The 26,923-nt window shown below is 33.0% G+C and overlaps 1 protein-coding gene and 7 non-coding genes across 9 annotated transcripts in view; all 8 read right to left on the bottom strand.

Annotated features, from left to right (window-relative positions):
* Nucleotides 1–4,224: 4,224 nt before the first annotated feature.
* LOC139512104 (large ribosomal subunit protein eL8-like) overlaps nucleotides 4,225–26,923 on the bottom strand; it is a 28,437-nt gene continuing 5,738 nt past the window's right edge. For both annotated transcript variants that reach the window (XM_071299494.1, XM_071299493.1), the window contains exons 2-7: nucleotides 25,066–25,186; nucleotides 23,992–24,141; nucleotides 23,149–23,369; nucleotides 21,268–21,398; nucleotides 19,027–19,096; nucleotides 4,225–4,373 (exon numbers count right to left, since the gene is read on the bottom strand). In XM_071299494.1, the coding sequence (XP_071155595.1) occupies nucleotides 4,269–4,373; nucleotides 19,027–19,096; nucleotides 21,268–21,398; nucleotides 23,149–23,369; nucleotides 23,992–24,141; nucleotides 25,066–25,186 (798 nt within the window). In that variant the 3' untranslated portion in view covers nucleotides 4,225–4,268. The remainder of the gene's footprint in view (nucleotides 4,374–19,026; nucleotides 19,097–21,267; nucleotides 21,399–23,148; nucleotides 23,370–23,991; nucleotides 24,142–25,065; nucleotides 25,187–26,923) is intronic.
* Nucleotides 19,203–19,281, bottom strand: LOC139513907 (small nucleolar RNA SNORD36). Its single transcript, XR_011662543.1, has one exon. It is a non-coding gene; the product is annotated as a small nucleolar RNA SNORD36 (small nucleolar RNA).
* On the bottom strand, nucleotides 19,655–19,733 carry LOC139513906 (small nucleolar RNA SNORD36). Its single transcript, XR_011662542.1, has one exon. It is a non-coding gene; the product is annotated as a small nucleolar RNA SNORD36 (small nucleolar RNA).
* On the bottom strand, nucleotides 20,271–20,349 carry LOC139513908 (small nucleolar RNA SNORD36). Its single transcript, XR_011662544.1, has one exon. It is a non-coding gene; the product is annotated as a small nucleolar RNA SNORD36 (small nucleolar RNA).
* Nucleotides 20,765–20,839, bottom strand: LOC139513910 (small nucleolar RNA SNORD36). Its single transcript, XR_011662546.1, has one exon. It is a non-coding gene; the product is annotated as a small nucleolar RNA SNORD36 (small nucleolar RNA).
* On the bottom strand, nucleotides 21,540–21,616 carry LOC139513911 (small nucleolar RNA SNORD24). The gene has a single exon (XR_011662547.1). It is a non-coding gene; the product is annotated as a small nucleolar RNA SNORD24 (small nucleolar RNA).
* LOC139513909 (small nucleolar RNA SNORD36) lies at nucleotides 22,629–22,704 on the bottom strand. The gene has a single exon (XR_011662545.1). It is a non-coding gene; the product is annotated as a small nucleolar RNA SNORD36 (small nucleolar RNA).
* Nucleotides 23,575–23,651, bottom strand: LOC139513913 (small nucleolar RNA SNORD24). Its single transcript, XR_011662548.1, has one exon. It is a non-coding gene; the product is annotated as a small nucleolar RNA SNORD24 (small nucleolar RNA).

Below are 26,923 nucleotides of genomic sequence, written 5' to 3' on the forward strand. Positions count from 1 at the left end.
GACATATTATTAGTATTTAGTCAAAGCAAAGCCTTAAAGAAAGGCAAATATATTTTTTTATATTTAATCCATAATATAGATCACCTATAAAGTCTCCAATACAGCAGCCAATACTAAAGGTCAGTGTCCTACTAGAGCTTTCTTACAAATTGACGAAAGGTACGTATGCTTGACGAATCATACGTAAGACTCGTTTTAGGGATCCTTTATTTTGACATATTCGAATAATAGTCGTGGAACTTCGGACAATTATCCTACATGCAACGACACTTATCAGTAAATTGGATTTTTCTTGTGAAATATTTAGGATTTCGGGACGTATGATAAGTTAAAATATGATATCACCAGGTCGGAGGAGATAACACTACAAAATATCCTAAATATAGTGTAGTCAGACGAAAAAAAAATATCCCTTAGAGACTAAAAACTGCCGCCCCTCCCCCACTCTTCAATATTACAATGTTGCATTGTTTAACCTAAACAAATGTCAAAGCAAATACATTGTCTTCTTCCCTTACATAAAATAAGAAAATCAAAACACAAATACTTCCTTGATTCAAAATTTGCAACGCTCAAAATAATAAAATGAAAATGAAGAAAAAAAGATGATCTTCATACTATATGCCATATGCTGGTGCTCGGTTTGATAACTTTTGAATCATCGCCTCTCCCCTGGTAATATTCATTGCCCCCCCCCCCCCCCCCCCCCCTTTAATGTGTATATATGGTACACCGGAGCAATGGAACGGTTATTTTAGCGTATTATTCCGTTTTGCTTATAGTCCTGAACATTCATGAAATATTAGCCACTGGACGATTAGTGACAACTTCGCGTCTATCTCCCAAACATGTGTACTGTTAAATCGTCATTATAAAATCCACAATATATATACTGCAAAATTGTAGGTTTATTTTTTTGATATACAAAATTTGTTTTTGTAGATTTATTTAACATTACTTTTTAAAAAACATTGTAGCATCATTTTTAAGCAAATCTTGATATTCCACGTTGACAATTTGCTGAAAGTGTACTACAAAAAATAAAAATAAATATTTATCTTGTTAAATTTAGACCAACGTACTTCAATAATGTCATTGAAATTTTAACCGTGAAACTCGTGCTTAAAAAATTCCCGCGGAAATGTGTGTACACGTAGTTTACGAAGTAACGTATCGGACGTAAGTGTATTTGACACTATTTTTCTCTGTTTTGTTATATTGAAATCGTGTATTATTTGCGATATTATTATTTTTGAAAAATAAACTTGATTTAGAAAAGAATGCTGTTTTACTGGACAAAACAAACTCTTTAAACTGTTATTGTGGAAATGTAATACGTGCTCCCTTTACGTTCGTTTGTACCTTTCGTCAATTTGTAAGAAAGCTCTACTAGAACCCGAACAATGACCGGATTATCATGTTTGAACTGGCCAAATATACAGCACAGTTCAGTCAAACAATGTTCAAAGAATACACGAGGTTCAATGGAGCCCTTGTAGCTCACCTGGTTGGTAGGAGTTCTAAACAGTGGCCTCTTTCCAGCATTGATTGGAATATATTTTTTTTTATGTTGATCCAATATTGCTCAATTTTTTCTTCACGAAATAAGTTTTTGCCCAAAACTCTTGTAACGAGTGGATCAACAATATATTTGTGGATCTCGTCTTGCTGTTTTACAGGTCAATCATTCCATACACCGTATATAGTCATCTCATTGGCAATTATACCACATCTTCTTTTTATAATAACCATGACACCTTTACAATGAATAAAGAATATGAGGTCAGTCAGATGAACCTGATCAGAAATATTTCACACCGTGTAACCTATCCATACACCAAATATTGTTGACCTATTGATTACAGCATCTGAGAAACAACCATCACCATGAAAACGCAAGGGACTAATTATACACGAGAATAAGGTCATGGTCAGATGAGCCCTTCAAGACCAAATAAAGTTGAACTATTGATCAAAGTAGTAAATACACAGAACAAGAGGCTGTCACGACGACAGCAAACCGGATTTATTTACATTTATTTGTGTACTGGCAATATCACAAGAACCATAACTGATGAATGGTGAAAGTGAAAATCGTCAATATCAAATTCTACCTCAATTCTGTCATTAGTATCAACATATTAAAATTTGAAAAGCTTAGGTTGAATGGTTCACGAGTAAATGCAACAACATGAATGGAAACGCCATTTTTTTATCTTTCAAGAACCATAACTCCTGAACGGTAAGAGAGTCAAAATCAACATTATTGAACTGGACCTCCATTTTGTCATCAGTAACAACATATTAAAAGGAGTAGGTCCGGTAAGGGCCGATTTTGGCCTCGATTTTCAAGTTCATCTGACGAAATATTTTAGACACTTATTAAACACTTAAGTGTCTATTTCAATTGATTTAAATAGTTTTTGTGAAAGATTTTAACTGATTAAGTAATTAAAAACGCTCAGATTCAAGCTTAAATATGCAAAATCTATCAAATTTGCCAAAAATCGTCACTTTTCAGATGGTTTTTGTCAAAAATGAAAGTGGCCGCATCCGTGTTCATCCTCAACCTTTATATATATTATGTATTATCGTCAAATACAACTTGCATTTCAATATTATGAATGAACATGAATGTGGCCACTTTCATTTTAGACAGAAACCTTCTAAAATTTAACTAAAATTCTAATTTTGTGAAGATTTCAGTAATTTAGCATGACTTTATGATGCTAGTACCCGATATATGTGCATTGTATTGTCAAAAACAGCCCATATTTATATAGCAGAATCATTCTACTTTCCAATAAATAGCTTCATGATTACATTATCACAATTTTGTAAAACTGCTATATTTTGGGGCCAAAAAGGGGTCTTACTGAACCTACTCCTTTGAAAAGCTTTGGATGAACAGTTCATGAGTAAATGCCCAGACACAACTGGAAACGCCATTTTTCAATCTTTCAAGAACCATAACTCCTGAACGGTGATAGTCAAAATCGTCATTATTAAACCAGACCTCCATTTTGTAATCAGCAACATATTAAAATTTGAAAAGCTTTGGTTTAACAGTTCATGAGTAAATGCACGGACATGACTGGAAACGCCATTTTTCAATCTTTCAAGAACCATAACTCCTCAACGGTAAAATTAAAAATCGTCATTATTGAACTTGACCTTCATTTTGTTGTCAGTAACAACATATTAAAATTTTAAAAGCTTTGGTTGAATGGTTCATGAGTAATTGCACGGACAACATTTGGTTGCCGCCCGCCCCGCCATACATCCCCAAATCAATAACCGACATTTTTGTCACAAAAATCTGGTTAAAAATTAAAAACCAATGGAAACTTATGTGGACCAATGAACTAGGAAAATGAGGTAAAGTTAGATGAAAACTGCTAGTCAGACATGCACGCAATACAAATATCCCATACATCAAATAAAGCTGAACTGTTGCTTGTAGTAAAAGATATGAACAATATTAATCCATTTAATAAAGGAGGTTGAGTGCCAGAGCATTTGTGATAAATTCACATGACAAAATGAGTTTTTTTCCAAGCGGTTGCATAACAATGAAATTGAGGTCAAAGACAATGGCATGTGACAGACAAACTTCAATCATACTAGGAAACCCTTAACTGGATTTTTTTTTAGGGAACCACTGCACAAATATTTTTAGTTAGATGGATTCGCTTATTACATTTCCCACCAGCAACACCAATGGAGATTTTAGGTTGCACTGTCACAATCAACCTGATGTTTCACTATACCTATTTGTGAGCTGAACATAATGCTAGAGATGAAACACCTTCAAAATTTGTTAAAAAAGTTGTGTTACTTATTTGTCCAAAATGTATTCAAAATGGAATACAAAAGCACATGCCAATGGAACAATAATCCACAAGAAACCAAAACAGATGCCAGGAACCCTGTGCTGAGCACATTAACATGTTGCTAGAAATATTCTAAAATCACAAGATGAAAAAAAAAATCATCTTAGGAGAAGCAACAAGTCAGGTGATTTTTACTGACCTTTCCCCATGTCAATAATCATGTCATTTGGCAGTTTATGGTATAAAGCATCTGTAGTTTATAAAATTTTCACTACATCAAGGCCTTAAACTGTAATATATATAAATATGAAAGCAAATTTACAGATCTAACATTGTTGGGTTGATGTTTAGACGAGTTGTATATATATATATTAAACAAACAAGAAAAACATTCTCTTCTTCAGCCATAATTTATTTATAATGTCTATGGATCTCTCAACCCATCTTCTGTGCCAGTTCTTTAGCTCTGATCTTCTCCTGCTTGGTAATACGAGCCTGTGACTTGTTACCCATAACACCACCACCCCAGTGTTTTCGGATCTGAAAAATACAAAATATAAATAATTCATATTCACCTACATATACAGGTTAAAAACACTTAATTCATAATACTAAATATTTTTTCAGCTTCATGTTACAAGTTGATGAAAAAATGTCCCACATAATGAATTTTCAAGAAAACAAGTACAGGAGGACAGGAGAAGGAAATTTATGTATTTAGAGTTCAAATCATTGATTTGACAGAAATTTCAATGTATTCAATAAGGAAGACTATACTCAGACACATCCAAGGAATGGTAAAATCATGGTTACATCATTTCCTGTTATAATTATCCATCATTGTAATAGTCTAAGTCCAGTCTTGTATTTAAAAAAAAAATATATAACACCCTCAAAATCAAAATCAAAGTTAAAATCAATCCTATGATTTATTCAGGGCCTTAACAAAAAATTTATGATAAATTGAATGGAGGTGGATGATCCGAGCCTGCTGATGATTTGGGATACAAATTAAATTTTTTTAAACAAAAAGTTATTCACAAAAAAGTTTTATTTCCTTTGTAATATAATTCTACAGTATTTGTACTTAGACTATTACAATTATGGACAATTATGACGTCACATACATGATGCCACTTTTTTGTACTTCAGGGGTTCTAATTTTGTATACTTTGTCCTGATGAAGCTGATCTAATCGACGAAACATGTCGACAATAAAAGATGCAGTTTACTCAAGTGTTGTTGTCAATGTAGCGGTATTTGATTTTTTTTTATCCGACAACCCTGCATACCATCTGGTATCCCCTTAAGGGAACTCTACCAGCACAAAACAAAAGAGGCGTTGGTTCAGTAGCTCTTTATTTAGTATTTGTAAATGTAAAGAAGTAATAATTCTAAAATTATAATTGAGTGTCAACTTATTAAAATTAGACCCATAATGTTGCAAATTGAAATTTAGCACTTTTGTAAAAAAAAAATTACTTGGGGATAGAGAAAATTGACCCAGTGGAAACTGTCTGATAAATATGATACCAGAAAATTTATTTTTAATATAGACCACTTCTCAGACACATCCAAGGAATAGTAAAATCATAGTTATATCATTTCCTGTTATAAGTATCCATCATTGTAAAAGTAGTCTCATTATAAAAACCAGTTTTGTGTATTTCTTTTAAAATAAACACCCTCAAAATCAAAATTTATTCAGAGCCCTAATACTATACATGAAGTTATCTGAGAAACTGAATGAAGGCAAAGCACAACCTGTTGATGTTCTGAATATAATAAGAATTATTGGTATTGGTACTCTGATAAAAGTGGCAGCAAGAAAGTTATATTGCCTTTGGAATAATCTACTATAGTATCTACAAATGTAAATAAAAGTAATAATTCTATAAATTTAGTAGTTCTTTTACTTAAATGTTGATTTTCAAATATAGTTGATGGACTTGCTGTACACTGGGACTAAACATTATATGTTTAATATTAATTAATAATAATTAATATTATACCCCAAAAGTGGCTCAAATGCACACACATCTGACGTTGTAAATTAAAATATACTAATAAGTGACAAGTTGGTCAAAAAGACATTGTTTTGACAAATAAGAGAAAATTCACCAAGTGAAAACCTTGTGGCTGATAACTACCTTATGGAATTAGTTAAATGCAGATTGATTAGATCAATATTTCCAGAAAATATATTTTCAATGGACCACTACTCAGACACATCCAAGGAATGGTAAAATCATGGTTACATCATTTCCTGTTATAAGTATCCATCATTGTAGTCTGTCGTTTAGTCCAGGCTCTAAAAATATGGGCATCTTACTGGACATAATCCTAACTGGGTCAAAAATAAGATGTGATTGCCAATGAGAAAAATGAGAAAACTAATCACAAGTCACTTAACAAAGAACAGAGACCAACTAGCCCTTTTAAAACCTGAATGAAACTTCCCATGAAATTTTCCAATGGCTTACTAGATCTGAAATGAAGTTGTCCCATGAGGATGTCAAACCTACATGTAGGTAAATAAAGTGGAATTCTGACCATAAAAATATAGTATACTAGAACACACCCGTGATATCACAGATCCGTGAATGAATTAAAGTATATAACTATGCGCAAGCCTTATCTTAGTATTAGTACTGTCATCTGATAAAGCCGGTCATGCCGATTATAAGATACACAATTTTCTCTGCTTTCAAATCTTTCTGTTTGAACCTGTCGAACTGGAACTTATCAATTAATGGTAATATTAATTATTTGGAAAACAAAAGGTCCTGGAATGGAGTATTTTTTAATCAACAGCATTGTCCTATATTAGTTATAAATAAAGTTTAATTCTTTGATTCGCTGTTTTACGTCATGCCCGCTAACAAATTGAAACTTATTTTCAGTCCAGATTTTTAGTATTCGTATTGTTATCTTAGAAAGTCTTACGGATTAAAATACTACAATAGGTAACAATTTGACAATTTAGTAGTGTCAACCCTGTGATTATGACCCGTGTATATAGCATATTAATCATGAATACACCGTTTGGTGGTGCGCCTGTCAGATGCGGAACGTACAGATAAGGTAATAGTGGGTAACAGGTGATTATACTATTGGTATCGGTATCGGACTCGACCCGGAACTTCCTAATTATTGGCATTATTAATTACGTGGAAAACAAAAGGGCCTGGAGTGGTGTAATTTTTAATCTACACCTTTGTACTATATTAGTTGTATATAAAGTTGAATTCTTTGATTCGTCGTTTTTACGTGATGACGGCTGACAAATTGGACCTCGTAATTTTAGTATTATAGATACCAATACACATAATTAACAGCGCCTGGTGATGTTTGAAGCCTGACCGGTTTCGGTCCATAAAGGACCTTCATCAGAGGCAGAATGGTGGATTAATGTTTGCACCCTATTTATATAGATATGGTAACTGGCGGTTGGGTTAACCGGCGGTTGAGTTAACCGGCGGTTGAGTTGACCGGCGGTTGAGTTGACCGGCGGTTGAGTTAACCGGTGAAAAATCCCAGTGGGATTTTCCATGGTTACAATTATCTATATTTAGCTAATGTTCATGTTACAGTAAACTTTTTGACATGTTACGGTAAACATTTTTACACTATATGGTAAACATGTGACCTGATGATATAACCATATTTGGGCTTTAGCATTGGATAAAGGGTGTTTTAATAATTTAAGAAGTACATAGTAATCATTTAGTCTTGATCTTTGGCTTATGATCCACCTAAATATCAAGTCTTGGAATAGTATTTCATGGTAGTTATGTGATCTTAATATTTGGCTTATGATACACCTAAATATCAAGTCTTGAAATAGTACTTCCTAGTAGTCATGCAGTCTTGACCTCAGGCTTATGATACACCTGTATATCAAGTCTTGAAATAGTAATTCATGGTAGTCATGCAGTCTTGATCTTTGGCTTATGATACACCTAAATATCAAGTCTAATAATAGTATTTCATGGTAGTCATGCAGTCTTGACCTCAGGCTTATGATACACCTGTATATCAAGTCTAATAATAGTATTTCATGGTAGTCATGCAGTCTTGACGTTTTAGCTTGTGATACACCAAAACATCAAGTCAAAACTATTACCCCCCCTAACCAAACAAAATTTGGTTTAGGGGGGGGGGGGGGGGGTTCTTATTGAGAATGCTTCATTTAAGCCTTTAGTACTCCTTTCAAGATCAAAGGTAGATGAATATTAATCCTCAGTGTTAAAAAGTTTTCAACACCTTAAGTTTGTAATGTAAGTATTACATATATACATCAATTTCAGGTAATCGCTAGGCTTACGCTTAGAGCTCCTATGCCAGTGAAAAATCAATAGGCAATATAGGAAAGGTGTACTGACATAAGTAGTCTCTAAACACATTAGCTCCATGGAGCTTTCGTTAGTAGAAGCCATATTAACTATGTGTATCAGTGAGAAAAATGTAAAAGCATAAAAATATAGTATATACCAATACACATAGTTAATTATGTGTATTGGTATATACTATATTTTTATGCTTTTACATTTTTCTCACTGATACACATAGTTAATATGGCTTCTACTAACGAAAGCTCCATGGAGCTAATGTGTTTAGAGACTACTTATGTCAGTACACCTTTCCTATATTGCCTATTGATTTTTCACTGGCATAGGAGCTCTAAGCGTAAGCCTAGCGATTACCTGAAATTGATGTATATATGTAATACTTACATTACAAACTTAAGGTGTTGAAAACTTTTTAACACTGAGGATTAATATTCATCTACCTTTGATCTTGAAAGGAGTACTAAAGGCTTAAATGAAGCATTCTCAATAAGAACCCCCCCCCCCCCCTAAACCAAATTTTGTTTGGTTAGGGGGGGTAATAGTTTTGACTTGATGTTTTGGTGTATCACAAGCTAAAACGTCAAGACTGCATGACTACCATGAAATACTATTATTAGACTTGATATACAGGTGTATCATAAGCCTGAGGTCAAGACTGCATGACTACCATGAAATACTATTATTAGACTTGATATTTAGGTGTATCATAAGCCAAAGATCAAGACTGCATGACTACCATGAATTACTATTTCAAGACTTGATATACAGGTGTATCATAAGCCTGAGGTCAAGACTGCATGACTACTAGGAAGTACTATTTCAAGACTTGATATTTAGGTGTATCATAAGCCAAATATTAAGATCACATAACTACCATGAAATACTATTCCAAGACTTGATATTTAGGTGGATCATAAGCCAAAGATCAAGACTAAATGATTACTATGTACTTCTTAAATTATTAAAACACCCTTTATCCAATGCTAAAGCCCAAATATGGTTATATCATCAGGTCACATGTTTACCTTATAGTGTAAAAATGTTTACCGTAACATGTCAAAAAGTTTACTGTAACATGAACATTAGCTAAACAGTCAGAGCTCAGACATAAATAAGTCGATTTCTGTTTTTGACTTAAAGAAGTCAAAACATGTATTTATTATAAAAATGTGTTTTCAATTTTAGACTTATCTAAGTCAGAAAATGACAGACTTGTTTAGGTCTATTTATGTTGATGAAAAAACTTAACTTGACTTAGTGGCCAAAGTACACCACCTATGACAGCAAAAACCTGTCTGAGAGTTCACAAGGACTTGAGCTATCTATATTTAATTATCTAATTGAACATCCTTACTTAACATAGATGTTTTACCTCATTAAGTGTGGATCCAGGTGGTTGCATTGTAAGGTTAATTAACATGATTCCCCCATTTTTTAGCCTCTCATTCATATTTTTCTTTAGAAGACAAAGCATTGGCTTTCAATGTTGTCATTATTTGATTTAGATGCATGACCTTTTTATAAATATGCGTGGGTCTTGAAGTTAACCAATTTTGGTAACTTATCGACTTGTACGAGTCGATATTTGCAACTTTTTGATTTTGGTCAATCATTTCTTGCTTAACAATATTTGACTTATTAAAGTCGTATTTTGTCTTGCATTAAAGGGAGACAAATCCTAAAACTTACAAATTTAGACCTCTATGAGTCAAAAGCAGATTCAGACTTATTTATGTCTGAGCTCTGACTGCTAAATATAGATAATTGTAACCATGGAAAATCCCACTGGGATTTTTCACCGGTTAACTCAACCGCCGGTCAACTCAACCGCCGGTCAACTCAACCGCCGGTTAACTCAACCGCCGGTTAACTCAACCGCCGGTTAACCCAACCGCCAGTTACCATATCTATATAAATAGGGTGCAAACATTAATCCACCATTCTGCCTCTGATGAAGGTCCTTTATGGACCGAAACCGGTCAGGCTATCAAACATCACCAGGCGCTGTTAATTATGTGTATTGGTATATACTATATTTTTATGCTTTTACATTTTTCTCACTGATACACATAGTTAATATGGCTTCTACTAACGAAAGCTCCATGGAGCTAATGTGTTTAGAGACTACTTATGTCAGTACACCTTTCCTATATTGCCTGGAATTCTGACCATACTTGACCTCAACATTTTTCTGTTAAATCCCTGAAGAAATTTCCATTTCTTACTTAATCCCTATTATATGGTCACCCTTTTTTGGTATAGGGTACTGTTTCCTACCATTTTTTCCTATTCTGTCATCAGTCAACACTTATCAGACACAGCCAAGGAAGTATGAAATCATGTTTGATCATTTTCCATTATCCATTATGCATCATATAAGCGTAAACAATCAATAGAATCATAATACTTCACAATAGTGAAACATCTTTTTCCTTAGTTTCTTACAAAGGACCATGGAATGGTTATAATTAACTCTTAGAGCCAATATCTGTTAAAGTCTAAACAACCATTGTAATTCTCCAGACCATAGATTATCACACTTAATATGAAATACTATGATTTTCATGTAAAATTTACTGCAACCTGTCGAACTATTACAGGTCACTTAACAAAGACCAACTAGCCCATTTAAAACCTGACTGAATAATTCCCATGTCATATTCCAACGGTTTAATAGATCTTAAATGAAGATGTCCAATGTTTTTGGTATATGGTACTGTTTCCTATTCTGTCATCAGTTTACACTTATCAGACACAGCCAAGGAAGTATGAAATCATGTTTGATCATTTTCCATTATCCATTATGCATCATATAAGTGTAAACAATCAACAGAATCATTATACAAATATAAACTTGACATTCATAATCAGAAATCAGGTAGTTATTATAAAGAGAAAAAAAAAGAAGAGAAATGTGTCTGTGAGATAATGCCCCCGTTTGCATATAACGTTATAGAGGAACATAACTGAAGAACAGTAAAAGGGTTGCTAACCTTATTCATACTTGATCCGAGTTTTGTAGCAATAAACATTGGATTTAACATTTGTTTGAGACAAACTTGTGTTTTGGAATAAATACGAAAATTTTCAGCAACTTTTTCCATTTTAAAGAGGCACAACTCTAGAACAATAAAAGTGATGCCACTTTTATTCAAATCTGATCTGTGTTTTGTGGTAATAAGCCAGTGTTCAGGCTTAACCACAAGTCCTACGGCCAGTACGTGTAAAATTCTTCTCTACAAGCCAGCAGAAACCAACTAAAATTTTCCCAAAAAATGTAGCTTCATGTTCATGGACTCAAAAGTTTACTGTGAAGGCTGATAAGCATTCCGTATATAAGATTCATAACATTTGGTTAAGTCAAAATTAAGTTGGAGAATGGAAACCAATTTAAGTACATACAGTATGACGAGGGTAAAACTTTATGCATAAAAATTCTCTATTAAAGACATTTAGAGAGTTTAAATAACATTTTAGCACAACTCATTAACAATTTTTGTGCAAATAATTTTTGTGAAAAGATCTCCAGTGCATTCATTCATCCATAATAAAATCAAAATCAGGGTCATCAGAAAACTGGGTTGAGGAGTATTGCTCAGGCCATTTTTCACTGTTATATATTGCCAACCCTGATTTAAACAAGTCTTAACACATCAATCTTCTTCTTCTTCTGGTATTCTTTTTCCGTCCACGTTGGGACAACCTCAATTGAGTACAGTTTTCTTCACTATCTACAGACAACAGTAATCCGTCATCACAATAATGTCAATTATATCCATCACCACATTTATATACACTATATATATACAACATATATATACATAATATCGATCACGGTAAAATTAGCACTAAATGTTCCCGGCACACTAACAATATACTTATTTCCTGTTAAAGACGCACAATTATCTCTTCTTAATGTCCAACGTTCTATATCTAGCAACGTGAAGAGCATAAATCAACTGCCTTGATAAATCTTCTATCCTTTGAAGTATTGTATTATCATTTGTATACCGAGAAAGTAACACGGTGCAGTCCAAGATAATTTGTAGTTGGTCATCAGTTGGTATGTCCCTCATTCTAAAGTTCAAGAAATCAGAGATAATTTCATAGATTTGGTTAAGATATCTTTCTCTAATGCATTGGAGTATTTTACATGTAAGCAAAAAATGAGAACGATCTTCGATATCTGTATCACATAATTTACAAGTAGGAGTCTCATTTAGATTATATCTTGATCTATGAGATTGTAAAATGTACGTATCAGTAATAACCTTTAGTTTCACAGATATTCGGACAGCTTCTCTCGTTGGGTCACTTGTATTTCCAATGGATAATAATGTATGGCATTTTCCTGGTGAAATGTTCGAGGTCCCAAGATATTTCAGAGATTTATAAGTACAGCTCTTTTGTATTAATGCATTTTTCCAGTAATGGTCAATTGCTAAACGAACGGATTTCTTCCAAGAATATTTTGTTGGTGGGTCGTTTAGAAGTACGATTGGTGATTGTAGATCGTATTTGAATAGTACCCTCTTGATCGCTATGAACCAGCTATTACTTTCTTGATTTTTTGCTATTAATTGCCTCCTTGCTATTTTCTTTTCTAAATGGTTTTCATTTTGGTTACAGATGTTGTTGAATAAATTTAATGATTTTTGATCAATTTGAGCTTCTATAGGTAAAATGCCAGACATGATGTAAACACTAGGATCAGGAGCTGATATAGGAACGGATAAAATTTGTTTTAATATTTTCTTCTGAAATGTTTCTAATTTAAGTAGGTTTTTTGAAGTTGGTAGTATGACTTCGAGACCATAGGTTAAGATGGGTTGTACGAAGGTTTTGAATAGTTGAATAGCAGTACTAGGATCAAGTCCATTTTCTCCATGCATACCGGCTGACATTAAGCTGTACGCGGCTCTTCTTGATTTGGTGATGTTCTGTTCAATGGTAGCATCTTGTGTTTTTTGACTGGTTGTTGATCTTAAGATGCCCAAATGTGGAGATTTATCTGAAATTGGCATTGCATTGTTGTTTATATATATTCTTACTGGATCCTCAGATTTTTTTCGGTTTGAGGGTTGTACTTGTATAACTACGCTTTTTTGTGGCTGTAAGAGATAGTGATGATCTTCACTGTATTGTGCAGCAATATTCACAAGGTATTGTAGTTCATGTGGGTTTTCGCTAACAATTGCTACGTCGTCAGCACACGCTACTGCATTAATTAGCGTTTCACCTATCTCACATCCAGATGTAGTATTTTCAAATGTACTAAGAAGATCTTCGATATATACCTTATATAGGTCTGCGCTCAATAAACCGCCTTGTTTAACTCCTTGTAGAACTGAAAATTTTTCTGAGATTTCGGTTGACCATTTTATTCGAGATTCTGTGTTCTTATGGATTTCATCGATCAGTAGCCAAGATGATGGATCAGTGCCTGATATATATACTTTTCTTAACAACATTTTTAGAACAACAACATCAAAAGCTGACTTTGCATCCAGTAGTACTATATAGAAAGGTAATTTTTTGTCCATATATTCCCTATACACTTCTTCTAAAATAATAGCAGCATTCAGAGGTGATGTATTTGCCGTGAAGCCTTTTTGAAGTATGGACTGTAATTTTAGAGAGCCAGATCTTAGGTCTATACGTAAAATAAATTCAATGATCTTCAAAAGTATGGGAAGGACTGTTATTCCACGATAATATTTGGCATCGTTTTTGTCTCCCTTGTTTTTAAATACTGGTGATAATAACCCTGTTTTGATGATGTCAGGAAGTACCCTATCTTGGAACATTCGATTTATCAGTTTATGCAAAAATAATTTAAATTGTTGTCCGGCATATAACACATTTTCAATAGATATACCAAATACATCTTCAGCTTTTCCTTTATTGATTGATTTTATAGCTTTCTCGATAGTGTCTAAATCTACATATCTGGTAGCATAATGTTCACTTATCCTTTTTATAGAGACATAATCCATTTCACATAGTGCTAAATGTTGATAGTTAAAGTCAGGATGTTCAGATGGAATAGCAAGTTTACTAAAATGTTGGTTCCAGCCTTTTAATATATCATTTCTCTCAAATATTTCATTTTCAACGTGTAGATCATTGATAAAGGTGTTTCCGTTTTGCCTCTGTTTCCGTATTAATTTAAAAAATTTCTGTTTATCATTTTGATTGTAATTAATAATGTCATTTCTTTCGTTATGCTTTCTTCTGATTTCTTCATTTCTAATGGCTGTCCTGAAGTTTTTTCTAGTGAGTTTCTTTTCTGTTAAAAGTATATTATCAATATTTGAGGGTCTACCGGCTGATTTCCAGTTTTTATATGCCAATTTATTTGCTTCTAATGATTCCGAAATTTCTTTGTTCCACACATTGAGTTTTAATTTATTTTTCCCATACGTTTTCTTCTGGTCCAGCTGTTTTGCAGTATTAGACAAGAGGTCCATTGCTTGAAGGGTAATCACTTCTATATTAACCTTATCGGAGTTTAACCTTTCTACAAAATCTCCAATATTTCTGCTGATAGTCTCTTCATACCTAGATTTGTCCACCTTATTCCATCTAATTTTGTGTTTTTGTTTTTCAGAGTTCCTTGATTGTTGTTCTCGAGTAATGTTACATTTGATTCGCATTGATATAGGATGATGGTCTGATACATTAGATGGTAAATCAATCAGTCTTTTCGATGGTTCACACTTTGGATCAGTATATAGAAAATAGTCAATTTCAGATGTATCAATACCATTTACATTTATAAAAGTGAGGCCTTTAGAGTTAGTTTTCAAATTACATTCCACCATTAAATCGTTGAGTTTATGTTTGCGTCTGCTGTTATTGGATGGATTGTATAGATCTTCATTAAGGTCTCCTCCGACTATAATTTCATGGGTCCCACCATACTTTTGTACAATTTCGTAAATCTGGTCTAAACAGTCTAAAAATATGTCGTAGCTATCATTTGAGGATTTTGTAGGAAGGTATGCTGATATAATTATCTGTGGTTTATCTATGGTTAATTCGATACATTGTAATCTACTTGATCCGTCAGGCAGTGGTTTAATATAACGGTCTATTGATTTTTGCCAAAGCACTGCTACACCACCATATCCACGAGGCACATGAGAGGCCGCAATTGGGTTATCTGAATCTACTGCTTTTCCGACACCTACTAATTTCGGGTGTAGTTCTTTTAATTGTTCTAGTTCGAAATGAAATAGCCAGTGTTCTTGAATTAATATAATATCTATGGATTTCTCTATTTCTTGGAAGAATTGACCTGTAGTTTTTATGTTTTTACAGTTAAACGATAGAATGTTTAGAGTGTCTTGATTGTTGTTGTTGCACTCTATGTTTCTTTCTCGGTGACTAGAGGTTAGGTCAGTCTGTTTACCATGCGATTCAACTCTAAAAAAGAATTGGTAGTTGTCGTTAGGTAATCCTGACTTGCATTAGAGTTGGTCATGGTTTGAGCAGGATGATGCTGTATATTTTGTTTCTTTAGAGGATGGTTAATGTTCGGAGGCGGATGGTTGATGTTCGGAGGTGGTTGGAAGTATATTGGTTGTCCCATTATATGATGTGTTTCTGGTCTTTGAATATTAAGAGGGCCGGTATATTGTGGTAGATGGCCATTTCTAGGTAGTATGGGAGTGTTGTGCTCCTCAAAGTTCACATCTGTATCAAGTTGGACGGATGGTTTCGCTATGTTTTGCTGTGGTATATTTACATTTTGGTTTTGACCTGATGATGGTGCCTGTGTAGCCTTAGGTGGTGATTTATCAAACTTTTCATTTTCAAAGTTAAAATTTCCTTCCATTTTGGATAACTGTGTATCTATTTGACGTAAAATAAAGTTGGAGACTCTGTCTTGCAGGTTGTTTAATAGGAAATTATTATCCTTTGGGGTACTTCTAACATGTTGATCATCTTGGTTAGTGTGTACTATTGTCGGGTTGCTGCTTTCCGTTCTATGTATTAATTGTACATCTTTTCGTAATATCTCGTTTGATCTCTCGAGCTCTTTGATTCTAGTTTCTAATTTATGTATGTGAGATTGAAACCACGTTCTTTCATTCTTCGTCTCTTCCAACATTCTTTCTCTAAGTTTTACCTCTTCCTCACGCTTACGTAACTTTGTCTCTCTTTGCCTCAATTCAGCTTGTTTAATTTCCTTTGGATCTACGATGTTCTCTTTCTGTGTTACAGCTGTGTTGTTGCTACTGTATGTATTTTTCACAGTTGTATTTTCTTCGTCATCATTCCTTGTAGAATTAACATTTAGCGGAGTAGCTGGAGTACTAATATCAACTACATCTGGTTCATTGGTGTTTGACGAGTCAGTTCTTTGATCCATATTGCCTATACAGTTGGTACATATGCTTGTATCATCGCTCTCTTTGTTACGTGTAATACACATTTGGTGACAGGGTAAGGTACATACTTCACAGTTGATAATGACACCATCTATCTGTAGATTACATATGCAGCAATCCAATTGTAGCTCTTCGTTTAGAATGTCCCTTGCAGAGTGTAAACATTCAATTTCTGGAGGAGGCTTTAACATCAGATTTTGTATTCTATTTTTACTAACACATGGTTCTGTACATTTTTTACATGTGTAGGCATTGTCACTAGTATTATTTTCTATTTTGTGAATGTCATCTTCATTTAAATAGTCACATCTGTAGTGAATCCAGTGTTTACCAGTAGTACAAAGAACCCCTCTTGTCTGAACGTTACGTCCGCATTTTACACATTTAATAGAGATTGTCTCACTGTTTTGTTTAGATATTACAGTATCTTTAATTGTGACTGCAGTATGGGAGGTATTAATGCTAGAGTCCTGACTGGAGTTTGTTGGCGAGTTCCTCATATTTGATAGTTGTTGCAATTGTTCTTCTAATTGGTTATTGAGTGTTTGAAGATTTACTCGGTTACCATTTAGGACTACATTTTTGATGGTATTATGTATATTAGGTAGGTCGGTTTTCATGAACCTCTCTGTATCTTTCCCATTGACTAGTAAGCGGCAAGTCGTGTAGTATGCTGACAATGTATAGATGTGGGTTTGGTCTATGTACATACGAAATATCATGCTGATAACAAGACCTTTTTTATCCTGGTCTTGTACTGTTTTTACAGTAATGTTGTTATTCTCACTGTTGAGTTGTTGATAATAGTATATCAAAGCATTCTTTAATAGTTCGAAGGAAACAGCATCAGCTTCTCCTGTAATACCTCCCCCTGTAAATTTATAGATGATATTTGCTTGGCGCTTTGCAGCTTGAAGTTTCCGAGCAATCGCCCTATCTAAATTTAGCTCAAAGTCATTGTATCGTAAATTTTCAGTTCTAGGGTTGGTACTTGTATGTATTTCCTGTTTGCTAATGCTTGTCATGATGTATCAAGGTTATTATTTACCTTTAGTTGAGTAGTTGCTTAAAGAATATCGTGTCGGGTTATTATTTATTCACTTTTAGTTGTAATCAGAACTATATTTTAACAGCGTGGCTTGGATATCCCATGCCTTCTGTTTTTATAGTCTGCTTTACAACTATGATATTAATACCAACAGTCTTTCTGTATTAAGTCTGAAATTTGACCAAGCCAGGCTTTAGCGAGTAGTCTTTTTGGATGTATACCATCAGAATATAAATTGTAGTTTATGTATTTTTCAGTCGGTTTACTTTTCCCTCTTGACCTTTGTCACCTACTTTGTAGATGGATAGAGAAGCAGGGAGATTTTGTTCCGAGAGTACTATTCAAATATTTAATACCGTCGTTGACTTTGACTATTTGTTGTTGAAGTTGTGTTTCTTGTTCTGTATATTTATCTATAATATCTGATTGTGCCACTAAGTCGGTGTGATTGTTATTGCCGTCCTTGTGGTTGTTTTGTTTTTTATTGTTGATCTTTGAGGCTATTTTCTGATTATATTTAATGATGGAATATGGTGGTATTTCAAGTATTGTGATCTTGGAATGTGGATATTTCTTTACAATATCAATGCACTCATGAAATTTGTCTAAGATGAGTTGAACTGTATCATCACTTGTAGATCTTAGAGAGATGTAACCATTCTTGTCCCTTGTAGTGAGGTTACAGGTACCTGACCATATGTATATACTGATATCACCGACTTGTTTGACTTTGTTGTTTATATTTGTTTTAAGCCACTTTAATTGATCTTGGATAGTCGTGCCTGATTTACACTGCCAGTGTATATTTTTGTCAAGTGAATGTACAACCTGATCTCTTAAGTATGAACCTTAATCAGTTAACACTTCTCAGACCCAGCCAAGGAAGAATGAATCAATTACATCTATCCTATCTTTTTTCTTTTCAAAGGACCATGGAATGGTCATAACAAATTCTTTAAAATTTATATGATGTTCATGCAACATAAAGTCGTTTTTTTACTACATAAAAACATTCTTTTATGTTGCTCTGAAGTGTATGCTAGATTAATTAAAATGTTGCTTACTGTACTTATTTGGCATCCCTATTTTTTTATTTCTAATTTTTTTTAAGTTGCAATTGAATGGGGATAACTTTGTTGTACATTGGTATTGACCTTACTGTCACAAATTACAATATATATATATATATATATAGCTCTACACAATTCACTGGGTTGTCTCAATTTGAAACAGGAAAACCAACTTTAACGTAGGCAAAGCTTAACATACAAAATCCTTTGGTAAAAAAAAACCTTTTTCTCTAGGCAATTCACCCCTTATCTTTTATCAAATCAAACATGCATATTTCAGGAAAATTCAAATGAAGACATTTGAATATTCAGTAACTATTTTCTTACCTCTTCAGCTCTGTCATTGAAGTTTGTCTTTACAGCTTCTACACATTTATTCAATTGTGATTTGTCCTCTCTGTAAAATATTTTACAATTGTTTTAAACTACTTCTAGAATCTCAGAGATGAATAGTTTAGTGCATTTTTTAAGCTGTCAGTCTTTAACAATTAATGAAATTAATGCTAGCTCAGTTTTAAAAAGCTCGGATTTTAATCTTCATGACTTTTGTCAGGTGAAGAAATTCTTGCATCATCATTGCTAACAAATCATTAAGCATGTTCAAGAACAAGACAAAAAAATAATTACTAAAAGTAAAGTTTGTCCAAACTGTACCTCAACAAATACAATCAACAATTGATGGGTTTGAATTTTTAATCTTAGTTTAAAAGAGTCTGTTTTCTTAGTTCTTTAATTTTATTGGTCAATTTAAGTGATTTAACCTAAAAGTTGAGTCTGGCCTTAAACCCAGATCAAAGCGAAACATTCATGTTTTTATTATGTTTTTTTTAAAAAGTCTTATTTAAATGATTTTATTAATGTTCAAACATGTAAAACATTTTACAATTGTTTAAAAAAAAAAATTAAGAATCTTATGAATCTTGTTATGCTTGACAAACTAAAGTTGCAACTATTGTTAGCTCAGTTTTAAAAAGCTCGGATTTTAATCTTCATGACTTTAGTCAGGTGAAGAAATTCTTGCATCATCATTGCTAACAATGAAAATTAACAAATCATTAAGGGCTGTAAGGGGGGAAGGCACTCTTTATTTGACCCCACCATGCATACATTTCAAATTGGATATTTCATTTAAATGTTCAAGCAATCTTTCATTAATAACCACCACCCATCAAATTATTCATAAAAGTGCCTCCCCCCCCTCCCTTACATTTAATTCTGGAACAGCCCTAAGCATGTTTAACACAGACCAAAATTATTCATAAAAGTAAAGTTTGTCAAAACTTAACATCAACAAATACAATCAACAATTGATGGATTCAAATTTTTAATCTTAGTATTAAAGAGTGTTTTCTTACTTCTTTAATTATTATTGGTCAATCAAAGTAAAACCTAATAGTTGGTTAGAGTATGGCCTTTTAGCCAGATCAAAGGGAAACATTCATCATGTTTTTAAAAAGTCTTTCATTTAATGTCCAAACATGTAAAACATTTTACCATTGTTTTCAAAATAAATTTGAAGAATTTTATTATGATGAAGAAAACAAACTAAAAGACAAAAGTTGCAACATTTGTTAGCTCAGTTTTAAAAAGCTCGGATTATAATCTTCATGACTGCTGTCAGGTGAAGAAATTCTTGCATCATCATTGCTAACAGTAATATTACATGCTCTCTGACCCAACTAAAAATAAAACCATGCTATAAGATAAAGGGTTGTGGAACTGCAAAGAACTCTTTAATCCTTGTCAAGTTTCATTTTGGGATTTAACTGTGGCATAATTCAAATTTAACATTATTGTACTTAATTTTGATTGGTTTGTATTTTGGTGTTTAACATCACATTCAGCAACTGTGGCTTTGTCATGATGACTGTGTTGTCAGTGGGGAAAAAGGACTTTCCCTCCTCTCCCCTTTTAAACACCATGACATTTCTTTGTGAATGTACATGTAATGGTTCTTTGTACTTCTGCATGGTTAAGGTCTTTCACAAGCTTGTGTGTCATATTTTTCAGTGTTTTAAGACAACAAATTCATTTTCCTAGACCTTATCTGCTCAGATATATAATGCTGACTCAGTTTTAAAAAGCTCGATTTTTTATCTTCATTAAAGTGTCAGGTGAAGAAATTCTTATATCATTGCCAGCAAGTGCTTTCATACATTATTTTTGTAAACTTAAATTCATCAAAATGTATAAAAATTTAAAATAAGGGTTAAAGATAAAATATTGGCAGCTGTGTCAAGAGTTCTCAAAGCATGGTGGTCACTAGGTTTTTTACCATCAAAACAATTTAGATAATTTGCAACAGAAATAAAATTGAAGATTTTCTACAAGGAACACAAGGGAATTGAGCGACTTGATAGTTGCTAATAAATAGATGACTCTCACTACTTTCAAGTCATATTAATTTTGTAGGTATGTGATATACAGGAGCTAAATTCAAGATTATACTTAAAATGATATGCATATCAAGGTGGGGTCATTTTATCACAAAAACCTCCTTGGTCATAGATATACTGATAGGTATAATTGTCACAGCTAACCATGGCTGATCTTAAATACAATACTCACGGATTAACAGTTGTAATAGCTAAAGATGTACATGTTTTTCGGTGTACAACACGTCCAAGTCTTTGTTTGCCTTTAACGATACAATATGGAACACCCATCTTTCTGCAAAGAGCTGGTAAAAAGATCACAATCTGAAAACAGGAAAATCTTATCATGTCAACCTTCCAATACAAGAAAATGTTTTAAAAGAATTTGTTCATTATGAATATTGAACAAAATTCTTCCAAATTCGAGACTCTAGTGTTGTTTTATAAAACAATTACAAAAATTCTGAATTCAGAGATCTAGGTGGTAGAATTTTTATCCATCAACTTACATCAGATAGCAAATATTTTTCTCATCACAATTCAGAATTTAATATCAAGTTATAATTTCGATAGTTTTTTTTGTTGGAACACAATTTCTTTTTCCTTATCTTAAGTTTTGGTGAATATTAAATTTTCACTTGCTTCAAGACAACCTACTGGTGCACAGGCACATTTCAGATGTTAATTTTTTTTGTTTTTTTAATAATTACAAGTTTCCAGATCCATATACGATAAGCATGATAGACAAGGTAGCCTAGTCGACTTGTAATATTTGTTGAGAAATTTACCATTTATAATTATGAATGACAGTAGCAATTAGTTTCGAATATTTCTTTCAATTCTCTGGCAAAACTGGAGTATAATCTAGATATGAACAGACTTAAAAAAAAATGTTTAATTAATAAACCCAGCTTTTCATCAAAATTCTGAATTCAGAGATCTAGGTGGTAGATTTGTTATGCATCAATTTGCATCAGATAGCAAATATTGTCTTCATCATTATCATCAAATTTTGATTGAAAATCTGAGGTTTATGTACATGTTCATGGGGAGATCTAACTACAATGTAGTATTTTAGAAGCCAATTATCTGATTATTAGATTGTAACAACTATAAATTTATGAACAGTTAAATATACTAGATCAGGTTCTACTTTTGATTTCCCTGTATACAAGTCTGAATTTATAATATATTGAATTCCAACTTGTATCAGGCCCCCAATAAACATTTGTGAGTGACAGGATATCACTGTAATTAAAAAATCTTCCCTCAAAATTCACAAAAGCAAGATCAAAACACAAATTTTAAACCGAAACCACAACTGCAATAACTTTTTACTATTTACACATAGAGCAAGAAATACCTTCAGATTATAAATTATTTAATACCCCAACGAAAATAACAACTCTGATTAATTAAAATAGAAATTGGTTTTGAAATCATCATGGATTTTAACTTTAAGGAGATGTGTTTCATTTTTATGGAAATTTGCATTAAGAATTTGGCCAGCAAAGACGGTTTTTAACAAGAAATTCCAAATATAAATCATGTTAGAAAGCTCAGATTTAAAAAGCTCGATATGTTGATCCACATAGAGTATTCAGGTGAAGAAATTCATGCATCACTGCTATCTAACATACTTTTTCTGGCTGGTTTCTTTATATTTTTTTTTTGCATAGTATCTCAAGATTCTCATTTCAGGCATACAAACCACATGAAAGTGTATTTGTGAATAAAGTCATGTTTGTCTTGGATAACATTGTGGTATTTTAACAAGAGACATGTTTTCTTAGACATCTCCAAAGATTTGCCAGCATTACTTTTTTTTCTCCTCTACCTATGACAAATATTAATCACCAAATAATTGTGGACAAAGATATTCAAACATCTTCAGATATACCTTTAAAGCAAATTAATAAATGATAAAATAGTTGTCCGACAAATTTTCCTTTGATTATCAATTTGAATTGCTTTGGAAAAGATAATTAACTATTTTTTGCATACTACTACAAAAAGGTCCACTCTCACCCACCCCAGCATTTTAACAAGCAGAAATATCTTTTTATATATTTACTTCAAGTGGTTCAACATCATGAGCAATGATAACAAGTTGTGCTTTCTTCTGCTCTACCAGGTTGGTAACTGTGTTGATACCAGATCTTACAACTGGTGGTCTTTTTGTTGGTTTGTCGTCTTTCCCATCAGCACGTTCTTCAGCACGAGCTTTCAGACGCAGTCTTTTCTGTTGTTTTGTTTCAGGCTTGTATTTTTCTAACAGCCTGAATACCTGGGTGGCTAAAACATTATAAACGTTCTTATATATACATATAAATTGTTAGAATATACTCTACGTACATTGTATTCTTGTTAAAAACATTTGTTCCTATTTCACTACTTGGTATCAAGTTGAAGCAACATACATGTACATCACACTAGTTTTCAAATTAAAAAAATATGGAAACATACTTATAATTCCAAGAGTTATACATTTCAAGAATTTGAACTCAGAGATCTAGGTGGTAGATTTTTTTGTATCATACTGCTGTCAAATAGCAAATATGTTTATCATCATCGTTCAAATGCTTCTTGTAAATACCATCATTTGGTAATTTCAAGTGCAATTTTGAGCTTATTTATCACAAATAAGAATGTGTCCATAAGACATCATGACTCACTGGCACTTTAACATTCCCATGTCTAATATTACAAGTGCAAAATTATGTCAAAACACTCATTTGGCATCTTTATAATGAAAATGCTTCTCAAATTTTAAGTCATAGTTGATGTGACCTCATTCATGGTTAATTCTTGCCTCTTTCTGATGCTAAGCCAAAAATTAGAATCTTTAAATGTTGACTGCAAAAAAACTTTCTGCCCTTTTTATTTGCTGACAAGACTAATACAATGATGGATTTACCTGTTTGTCTATCAAGAGCTTGTCTAAACTGGTTGATTGGTGGTGGAACCTTCAATCTCCTAAGTAACACAGCCTTCTGTCTCTGGAGTCTGATATACTTAGGCCACCTGACAAAACGGCTGAGATCCCTCTTAGGCTGAATATCTTGGCCTGTAATTAAAAATTAAAATTCACATTCCCCATAAAATCTTGGGGTTTTTTTTTTCAGTCCTTGCATCATTATAGATCTTAGAACTAGCAAGCCAAAAGATTTTAGTGTCAGTAATTACACAAAAGTGTGCATAAAGCATATTGCAAATGAGGCAATATTATAAATTAACTTCCATTCTTTTGCCAATTTTACATTTTTATCAACAGATTGTATACGTTGCATGTACAGTGGTTTCATATAACTATATCAAACATTGAGAAGCCGATTTCTGACATAGATGCCAACCCCCTTTTGACACAATCAGTAACAAACTATCAAATTATCCGTATTTTTAAAAAGTTTTCAGTAATCATTCATAAACGTGCATTTACCAATAAAAATTACTGACGAGTGGTTGCAAAGTGATGTACACTAAAATTTGTCATTTAACATGTTGTCTGTAGTATGTATTCCATTCATTAATTGTTCAGATGTTCTCGACTCAAACATTTTTGTTTTGTAAAGGAGAAGTAGAGAAAGGGGGAAAGCTACTTAATAAAATGCAAGTTTGCCTCTTCGGAAGTCAGTTAGTTACCCAACAATAGGTTGATAACTCCCGAGAAACCGGAAGCATTACATTGACGTTTCCTAAATACTGGACCAGGACGGAAAAGTAATGATAAAAATCCGTGTTTTACAAAATTGAACGTCGATGATTGGTAACTATTCGACTTTGACCGTAATGGCGTAGTTTTTATCGCAAAATCGGAAAAACCACGGAAAAATCGTAATGATTGGCATCTATGTGAATGCTGTAAAAATTTTGTCATTATTTCTAACCAATCTGAAAACAAACTTAAATAAACAGTTATTTCTCAACAAATAAATTTTCATAGAAGTACATGTATGTATCTTTTGTTAATCAGTATATACTTTAAACTTACCAATGCCAAAGTTTCTTGGTCTTTTTTCTATCAGGGGGTTGACAGTCTTTTTGGTTTCTATGGCCTTCTTGATTACAGAAGGGGCAGATGCCACCTTCTTCTTTTTCCCCTTTTTAATGGGCTACAAAATAAATTATGTTTAGTTAGACATCACGATTTGTAACCTATTGTTTCTAGATATATTTGAAGGATAGACTCAAGAATCTAATAATAACTTTAGATCAGGGCTCACACTACTTCAGAATTATAGGGAGAAGTGACTTCTCTTTTTGAAACTGATAGGGAGAAGTGGTGAGATTTGAAAGAGAAGTGCTCATTCGCGCGGTGCGCTACAATGTTTGGATTTTACAATAGTATAAAGGGCCATATGTAAATAATGTTCTTTTTATATTGTTCAATTCATATCTGAGTAAAAAAAAAATACAATTAAAGTAACATTTGAAATTAAAAGTTGTTTAAGTTTTACTAAGGTTCTTGTGAGAAACTTATTCCAACTAAATATCTAGCACTAAAAAAAATGTAAAGAAATTATAATATATCATTTATATTACAATTTAATTAAAAATTATCTTGTGTATGAAATTCAGTGTTTCTCATAAAAAAATATAAAAGTTATTAAGCTGGGCCATAATATATTGAAATTAGTATAATAGTCTTAGAGTTAAGCAACTTTAATCAATAGTTTGAAACAATCCATAAAAAATATAGGGAATTATGTACACCAATTAATTAGATGTAACCAAAAGTCTCTTAATGTGTGTGGAATGCGTAATTTTTCCCTTTGGGATCAATATTCTTCTGTCAGCTGTTCCGTCCGTGCGTCCGTAGTAATTATTGTAAAAGTACGGATTTCGGTCATAGCTGCTCTGGTTCAGATCCGTAGTTTAGAAATCGGTCAATGGCGGACGAATGCAAGAAAATTTACAAAAATAAACGATGTTTGACAAGTTATTTGAAAAGGAACATGACGTTTTTAATGCAATAAATGGATTAAACATTTACTGGAGGCAACTTTTATCACGGTTAAATGAAGTAACAAACTTATTTTGCCGCCGAAATTTAGGTTTATGTACGTTTTTGAGTAACAACCACCGGAACTTCCGAAAATGCATGAAGTGATAAAAAGTTGTATTTTTATCAAATAACCTGCTACACACTGCGAAGACAATGCTTCAACCTCTTTTCTAAAGATAATGAATCGTTTATGTCTGAATTTCTTTAATTATCAATAAAAAATTGATGTTTCATCAACTTGGTAAAAATTGAAAATGTCCGATGACGGAAGCGACTGAAAGCGAGTATCGTCAAGAACAAGGCGACTTGATTTCGCTTTTGGGGGTCGGGGAAAGCGAAGTGACGGTCAGGAAGGCGACTTCTTCGCCCAAGTCGCCTGGTAGCGTGAGCCCTGCTTTAGATGTGTTAAAAGTGTCAAGCTATAATCAGAGCCAAACTATCTTCAAAAACACATTCCATAACTAGACGATAAAGTTCAAGGTCATCCTTAACACAAGAAAACCTTGTATATAGGACTCGCTGTCACCTTATTACACAGAGCTGGTGTTGTCATTGTTACTTCATATGTTGTAAGAGAATGGATTAATGGAAAATTTCATCATGTTCAAGCTTGACACTTTAACTGTTAATTCTAGGAATAAAATTAAATAATAATTCATAGCAAGATCATAGTACAGGCTTGTCAGTAATTTTCGATCCTACAAAATTAAGACAACACGTTTTTTTCATTCTTCATTCTTTGTTATTGAAAACCCAAGCCAAAAAATATATCCTGTGATAGACAAATGTACAAAGACAGTTTTACTAAAAGCAATTATCCTCTGGACCATTTTGGGCTATTAAA

This window comes from Mytilus edulis, chromosome 2 (genome assembly GCF_963676685.1).
Source record: "Mytilus edulis chromosome 2, xbMytEdul2.2, whole genome shotgun sequence".
In the NCBI taxonomy this organism is placed as follows: domain Eukaryota; kingdom Metazoa; phylum Mollusca; class Bivalvia; order Mytilida; family Mytilidae; genus Mytilus; species Mytilus edulis.